This window comes from Salmo salar, chromosome ssa01 (genome assembly GCF_905237065.1).
Source record: "Salmo salar chromosome ssa01, Ssal_v3.1, whole genome shotgun sequence".
Lineage (NCBI taxonomy): Eukaryota > Metazoa > Chordata > Actinopteri > Salmoniformes > Salmonidae > Salmo > Salmo salar.
This window is the reverse complement of record NC_059442.1, coordinates 142,416,027-142,424,763: the sequence shown is the minus strand read 5'-3', so window position 1 is coordinate 142,424,763 and position 8,737 is coordinate 142,416,027. Positions and strand designations below refer to the sequence as shown.

Sequence of the window (8,737 nt, the reverse complement as noted above, 5' to 3'; positions counted from 1 at the left end):
GAGCTAGCGAGATCCTATTGGCGCGTTCTAGCATTATTTGCATATTTCCGTTAGGGAACGCCTACTCGGTGAAGTGCCCGTGGTCAATAACTACGTTTTTAAATACTTTGGCAAATGGTAAAGTCTACAAAACTTAGTCCACTCTGTTAGTAACATATTTTAGTTCTTGGGAGTAGAAAACTGTATTGAGATCAAATATTTAATCGATGAGAAAATTTGCAGAATGTCGGCCAAAATCCATATCGCTCAATCTTCTCCCACTGCCGGCCACTGCGCTTCCTTTCATGACCCTATTTGGTGGTGAGTGGAAACGCCAACCGGATGCTTCAGATTGAAACATCTGGCTCATTGTTCTATCTCTGGTACTAGTTTAAATCGCACCAGTTGCACAAAAGTAATGCTTTTCCAGTTGGTGTTGTATGGACACAACACCGCCCTCAAGTGGCTGGTGCAAAATATAACTTATTTTCTGGTTGAGAATTCAAACGCCTTTCGACAGGGACAAATTATGTCGCGTACGTAACGGTTTGAATTAGCTGTTCATTTCACAAGTTCTGGATCAACTGCTATATGATTCCCGTCGTGTTCTCGGCCAACAACGGGGAAAGATGCCACAGAAAACACTGGGATCCATTGTAGGTCTGCTTTGCACCGGGACCTGGTTGGTACAGGTAAGCTGCAGTTTGCTTTCATAGCGCTGTAGGCGCTTTCGACCAAGACCGTGGATCGCAGCTGGAAGTAGGCCTTCTATTGTGCGTTTTGTTTCCCCACAAAGGAACTTGGGCATGGCTCGCTAGCAACTCCAACTTTGCGTGACGTCAGTTTGGCCAAATCGAGTGTTTCTTGATATATTTACACAATGTTTATAGCTTGACATACTTATACGAAATCTTACCATCTACCAATTTAGCTGCAGCTCAACATCTTTCAAGACTAGCTGATAAACTAGCCACAGCTAAATATCTCGTTAGCTAACGCTTTCAAACATTTGTAGACAATACGGCGACATATTTTGTTATACCAGTGGCCACAATTTGAAGTATATAAAACAAATAACATCAATAACTGGCTGTTAACTAAAACCCGCAAACAAACATAGCTAGCTAACATGCTAAATTACCAGTTAACGTTAGCTGGCTAACTGCGGTTTTCCTGTTATTTATTTGTTGGCAGTGATGCATAGCTTGCTGTTATCGTCGGTAACTAACGTTACTGGTCAAACATGTTTAGCTAGCTTATCTCTGTAACGTTAGTACCTAGTTAAAAAGGTAGTTAGCTAACCTTTAAAACTAATTTGTGAGGTCATTTGGCAGCTTCTACCGTGACATGGTTGTATAATCATGAAATGTCACTTAGCGAGCTATCAATGCAACACCTATTTTGAATTTCGAAACATTGAATGCGCTTACAATTTTCATCCCCAGTGAAAGTAGGTCTGTGCCTTTGCAGGCATGTTTTCTATAGGGTTTTGTGCAGTAAATGCCAATGTGAAGTTATGTCAAACAGTTGTGTGTGTGTGTGTGTGTGTGCGTGTATGCATAATACATAGCTTTTCTCATATTTGTGTTGTGTAGGATGTCACTGAATAACATGCCTGTGTTTGTTTAGGGAAAGGAATTCTGTTTTGGAGTGAACAATGAGCAATACCGGTGTGAGATGGGCTACTGCTGCGGGGAGACAGAGTGCTGCACTTACTACTATGAGCTGTGGTGTAGGTTCAGTGTACTTTATTCTCTCCTCTCTTTGTCTGGCACTACTCAGTCCCTCTTCCCATATTTATTTTCTGACGATATTTCCATGACTTATTCTTCATGATAGTAATCTCAGAATGTGTCACTTTGTTTCATCGAGTCACTAATTTGACATGTTTTGGTGCCGAAATCAATAATGTTGAACCTAATTAACATAAGCTGAAATGATTTGATTTAGAATGTAAATATGTGATTGTTTTGTGTAGGGTTCTGGCTGGTGTGGACCCTCATCATAATGCTGAGTTGCTGCTGTGCCTACCGTCACCGTCGGGTCAAGATGCGGCTGCAGCAGGAGCAGCGCCAGCGCGAAATCAGCCTTATGGCCTATCAGGGAGCTTCCAGTTCTTTCATCTCCCCTCCACCCCTCAACTTGAGTGAGTCTTTTAAACCCTGCGGGACACTTATTGCCCCCACCAGCACTGGGCTGGATGCCTCCAGACCCTACAGCCCTGAAATGACTTCACCACCTCTCCCTCTGAGTTAACTGTTTACAGTAACTAGGCCTGGTAGTTGGAGATGGTTCTTAGCAGATTCAGAACCCCATCTGACAGTTAGTTAATTAGTTCAACACCAGCTAACCCTATCTAGACTGATAAGATGGTTGACTCCTATGTTTTTTTTTGTTTTGTATTTACTCCCAGGGTTCTGGACAGACTGCAAGCTTCCTGACTATGAAGAGGTGGTGGGTCATCCCCCGACTCCCCCTCCACCTTACTCTGAGATCCCCCCAGAGACCACCCCTCCCATCCTACTGCCCCCCATCCAATCAGAAGCTGCTGTGGTGCTGGAGCCCCCAACAGAGGACACTCCAAGAGAGGGGCAGGCCGCTAGTTCCTCAGCAGACCAGGAATCCGCATCTTCTCCCAGCCAATCAGAACGACCGGTGGAAGAGGAGCTGCTGACCCGGCGCAGGCATGTGACTGGCGACTCGGGGATCGAGGTGTGTGTGTGCCAACTGGACGAGGGCTCTGGGCCGGAAGAGGACGAGGAGCAGGTGTGTCAGGGGGGCTAGGGGGGACTGCTGCTCTGCCTCTGAGCACCACCACATCATCAGACACAAAGAGAGAACCCCAGGGCCTCAGCCCAAGGGCCAGACCGCCAGCACCGGAGACCGCCTGGTCTGAGCTCCACCACCAACCACCCAGAGGCTGCTGCCGGATCTGCGCTTTAGGGAGGGAGAGCCCTTGTCATCATAACAATAACCCAGACACCACCAGCAAACGTAATGCCCCACAACGACTCACCAAATGAACCAGGTTGTCCTGCTCTTTGACATGCTTGTCAGTTATGATCCATAAAATGACGCCAATGATGATGACGCCAGTTTATTTGAAAGATGTTTTGCTTGGCTAACGGTTTAATTCTTTAATACCCATGGATGGTCCCTCGTCTGCTTTGTTTAGTTCTTTCAATGGTGATGATGAGAAAATGCCAACTTCTAGAGATCTACCAAGTGGCAAGAAGAGGTGCTGATGCTGGCACAGAATTGACTACATCTACCCACCCACCCACTTGTCCCTCATTCTCCCACCCAACTGTCTGGCCTGGACATTTTTCCTTTGGTCCTTCTAACATTTCACCTCTGTGGGGACAGGGTAAGATGGCATACCACCATGGTCACCAATCCCTAGGCCCCAGCACATAGAGGCCAAAACATAAGATAATGCTACCAGACACAGTTCTGACCAGGGGATACAAACTGTTACGGATAGAACTCGTTTTGTTTTTGCAGGGGTTTGTGTGTACTGTGTAATCTAGGACACAGCTGCAAAGTGATGTCACCCCTGAGGTAATCTTAGCCTGCATCTGGTTTCCTTGTGGAGTGACAGCAGGGCTATTTGCATCCAGACAAAAGGCTGGAAAGTGAAGATGTGTCTGTCTCTTATAGTGTGTCTCTCTGAACTGTGTTCTAATAACATCAGAGTCCATCCCCCTCTACCCATCCCTCATGTTGCCACCAGTACTCTGGTCAACACTTGGCCAGACTGAAAGGTATTGAATGGACTGGAACAGACGTTTTCATGTGTGATCTCTGGTCTGACTGAACTGAAGACGTGACAATATACCATCGCTGTGCCTGCAACTTGGTATCTATAAAAAGCATCGCGGTGATCGACCGTGTATGCATTTCCCCAGACCGGCGGTGAAATAACGTGGTGGGGTCAGCAGCATTTTGAAGGACTGACAGTCTCACCGAGCGGTAAGGGGTATGTTGTTGGGAATAAAAGTACAAACCAGAGGGTGGGAAGACTGAAGTTTCAGCAGTGTAGTACTTTGTCCTGTATCATTTTCTTGTCTTTTTATTACTTCTCTAAAAACCTGCTTTAGCTGAGGCCTCTATAACCCACATCAATGGCAAAGAGTCTCTTCTCCAGGGGATGCTGTGAGTGTGGAGTAGTGTAGTCTTATTTAGCGTCTCCTAAGTGTCCTGGCCCCCGGTGTAAGTTAGTGCACTCAACTCACCAGGCTTTAGACCACTTATTTTTTTTTTTAAATGCACTGGGTTCTTGTATAGAGGGCATGAGTAATTAATTTGTGTGTCTGTGTGTAGGTAGATGTGTGTTCTGATTCGTCCTGTCAGCAACCGTGTGTTTCCGGGCAGGTATTTCATATAGTCTACTACTCCCAGGCCATTGGCCCCGAGCTGACAATGATGAATCGCTGTTTTTACCCTGCAGCAGCCGGAGTCTGAGTGGCAGTCCTTTTCCGCCACGAGTCCCCTGGCCGTGTGGGACTCGGACGGAGTGAACCGAGGTTTAAGTATAGACACCATGGATCTAGTTTCATCATGTTATGACTTTGCACTGGGCCTGCAATGTGCTGTTGCATACTCCCTTGGCTTGCAGTGGTGTGAACATTGTAGAAGCAATGTGACAGACTTGTGTTGGTATTTTCCATTCAGTGGGATGGGGGTGGCTTTGCTGTGTGTGCAGTGTTAGTGCAGCTGCACACTGTTATGATAAACCAGTGACGTGCGTTGCTTGCCCAGCATGTGTCGAAGCGTAGCCGTAGAATCGGGAGTGAGTTTTATTCTGCCGTTCCACCTAAAATAACAAGCACAAAAGTCCAGCTGCCTTGGGTGTGTTTTTAAATGGCAGTGAAGATATATGATAGTTTTATTTAGGGTATTGATTTGCTTTCATGCAGCACTTATTGATCAAGTAGGTTATGGACTGATGCACTGTTTATTATTTCACTGCTAATGAAAAAGGAAATAGACTCAAAGACATTTAATTTCAACTATCAATCAATAAGTTGTCTGTCTTTCTTCAAGTGTTAAGTCTTGACACTATAAAAGTAACGCTGGAAAGTCAGAGGACAGTCATGCACTCAAAGATTCACCCGCTCACATTAGGACACTAACATGTTTTTGATAAGACACCATAAATTGCCTTGGTAGGTTGCTAGGGAACAGACATGAGGCTCAAGGTGCACCACAACAGAAGAGTATCCTAGGAAGCAGGTTTGAGGAGTTGGCGAGGTAACTTTGGTGAACCCTGAGTTCAACTCGGGATTACCAGTCATACAAAAGTGGTTCACATAGAGATCCTAGTATTCTAATTTCTGATTCTATGGTGACTCAACTTTGAGCCAGGTACATTTCTATGGCAACAAATCCTTCAGCACTAACCTGCTCTGGGGTAGGCTAACTCCACTTATCATGAATGAAATGACTGGGCTGCGAGTTGAGGACCAATGAAATCAGATTCCCTCCCACTTGCAAAGATTGTGTCATGATCCCCTTCATTTGAGGGAGATGACTGATTTTAAATATTATCCATGGTCGTAGTACAGAGGAAGCCTGTGCTGTAATGTGAAGCTAACTGAAGCTGGTTAGCTTTAGAAAACCCTGAGTAGATCTAGCTTGCTTTGTCGGATACTCCTCAGAAGGCTTATGAACAGACTAATTTGAAGTGCTCCTTCTGAGGCATAAGGAAATAAATGCCTTACTGTGGCATGGTGGTAAAATGTAGTTGGGGACAGGTAGACTAAATGTATTTTGGCGTCTGTGTTTGAAGAGTAGGCGATTATATTCCAGACTTGTGCTTTGGAAGAAGGCTAAAATGTTCGAGCCCCCCCCCATGTTTGAAGCATGGTGTGCATAGTTTCTTCTAGGAGACCTTTATACAGATGGAGTCCGAAGTGTAAAAGTATCAGAGTCTGACGTATCGATCGGCTCAACTTATTCTAGAATGTGGTTATGAGTTGCAGGAAATGTATCCGAGTGAAACCACAAGACGAGATCATATGTTGTAGAATAGGCAACATTTATTTAGTCAAAGCTTGTGTATGACATTTTAAAATGCCATCAGCTTCTCCCTGGTTCTGTTTATATTGATCACTTTCTTCTTCCCCACCCCCATTATTCTTTAGTTATTATTGTGTTTTTATTTCCAGGATATGATCTAGATAAGTTTTGATATTTGAACTGACCTGAAAGGATGTTGAATTAGTACCAAAAAAAATGATGTTAAGAAATCCTTTGTTTTAGTTTTTCTTGTGCTCATATGAGATGTTTGTTTTTTGAATGGTTGCGGGGGGAAAATGTCAAATGTAGATGCTGAAGTGCATTTATTTTTATGCAATATAGATAAATTAAGATTATGAAGTTGAGGGTGTTTTCATGTTTCTGAATAAGAAAATGGGGACCCATAGTTTTTCAGTCCCATTGCTCACCACTTACTGGGCAAACTCTTGTTTGGCTTTCACATGTTTACCTAGATAAAGGGCTATCAGTCAGTCATGGACAAACACCCATCCATTTCATTTATCTGCTCTGTAATTTTCCTCTTACCTACAGTTGCAGACACCGGCGATATGTGAACGTAATTCTTTGGACATCTGTAGTACTCCTGTGAATAATGGGCGATTTGTATATTTTCAAGCATATTTTGCCTTTTTGTTCCTTGTTCGCTTTTGTTTCAATGTTCACAGAGGCGCGTGAAGCTCTTATCCCCCGCTCGGTCTCTTCTTTCTCTCAACCCCCCCCCCCCAGTCCCCTATGGACTCTCACCATATACCAGCACAGAGGACACAAGCTAGGATCAGTGTCAGGTTGGGTATGTGGTCCCTGATGAGGTAACTAGCCCCAGGTGTGATAGTGATGGGGGCTTTAGCCATGGCTCATTGCATCCCTCTGGACCATGAGACACCACTTCCCCCCCCCGGGGGCCCGACCATACCGAGCATGGTAACAGAAACTGCGTGGCAACCCACACCAATGTTTGTCTTTGAGGTGGGGTTTTGCCTCTGCATATATCACCCTTAAGATCATGCAGGCACAATTATCTTTTGAGATTGTTTGCCTGTACCTAAACAATTACTGTACTCAACCCACACGTGTTGTCTCATACATACGATCCTATTGTCATGAATAGAAAACGTAAAGAAATGGGCATCGGTATTTGGCATCTTTCAGAATCTACCATTAGCACCAGTGCCGTCAGTTTCATTTACCTTGCTCACTACACCAAATGCCTCTTTTCACCCTAAGTTGTTCCCCTCTTTTCTGCTCCACGCGCCTCTAATGTACTGTAACTGACTAGCCTATGCAAAAAAACAAACCCACTGATATATGCTGCAATAACTCTCTTCTGTGTGGTTGCCAGTACAAGCAATATTACTCTCAGTACATGTCGCAAGTGTACCTCTGTTTATTTTTAGTTTTTATTGCTACTATGGTGTGTTTCGTGTGTATGCTTTGAAAGTAAATGTGTATATCTACATGTTACCTCTTGGTGGGTTGGGGAGTAAAGATAAAAAGCCATTCTAGTTAATTTTGTCTTGTTTCTGTTAGTCTTTAGTGACATGGATAGAAGTACAGTCTGCTGTCATTCTAATCTGCTAAGAATATTACTCCTGCTTATTATTATGAAGAAAAAATACATCTGTTTAACTTGTGTAAACTAAAGGAGTGTTTGAATTTTTGTTGTATTAATGCTATTTAATCTCTCCTCAGACTAATATTATTCTGTTTGTCCTGTGGGTACCATTGCCACTGTTCCACCCCTTGTGTTGCGCTGTCATGGTGTATTTGTAAACAGTGACATGGCTGGTTTTTATTGTATTTGAGAAATTTTCAGTGACTACTTAACGGTTGCCTTCTCTCCTTGATTGCCCAACCTTTTGATATAGAAGATAATGAATGTGACCTTTATCAAGTATGGAAGCCAATCTAAACCCAGTGCTAGATAACCGAGTGGAGAAAATGATCAGGTCTCTTAAATGGGTTGTTGAGGGTACACCTTCGCTAGCCCAGGAGTTTGTTTTAGATGATCTCTCACTAAGGGGTGGGTTGCACTTGTAATCATACATCACCAAGGCAACAATGTACTCGCACCATAATCTAAGGATGCTGTTTAACCAACATGTAACCCAGATGTTCTTTCATTTCTCCCTCAACCATAGATAATGTCAAGCGGATGTCGATGTTGTGGCTGATACGTATGTAGAAAGACTTTGCAAAAACAAATACCCACGCTAGAGAAGGAAACGGTCGACCAATCAGATACTTTCGTGTTCTTTTTCCTATCTAGATCAAGCCCCCAAAAAAGTGGAGTGGGAAAAAAAGCTCTAAAATTTGAGGTACATTTGAATGCTTTGGTTTAGTAGGGGGTCTGCTGTGTACTGTTGGGTCATTTGGAATTTATTTTTGTATAATAAAACAAACATTGGCACTGTTGTTTGGCTCTGACTTACCTTTGTTGAATGCTGTACTGTTTCTCAAGCCTATAGTGTTGACATTGATGGACTAGCTGAGGGCATAACCTACTCCACTCAGCCGGAGGTGCCCCACCCAGGCATCTGAAGCAGTTGAGATATTGATCTGGAGGAGGAGCACAGAAGGGCTGTGTGAGATGGTGCCTGAAGCATATGGCTGTCATTATTGATGAGTACCCCAAGGCATGGCCTCTTAACATGCCCTTCTTTAAGGACAAAGACCGTCACAAATATAATAGTCCCACTTTGCCAGAAAGGCCTGGGGC

General features: G+C 43.9%; 1 protein-coding gene across 1 annotated transcript; it reads left to right on the top strand.

Annotated features, from left to right (window-relative positions):
* Positions 1–373: 373 nt before the first annotated feature.
* LOC106566868 (WW domain-binding protein 1) lies at positions 374–8,433 on the top strand. Its single transcript, XM_014135378.2, has 4 exons — positions 374–671; positions 1,609–1,711; positions 1,958–2,125; positions 2,393–8,433. Exons 1-4 carry the CDS (start codon positions 609–611, stop codon positions 2,761–2,763), a joined length of 705 nt encoding a protein of 234 aa, XP_013990853.2. The 5' UTR covers positions 374–608; the 3' UTR covers positions 2,764–8,433.
* The last annotated feature ends 304 nt before the right edge of the window (positions 8,434–8,737 follow it).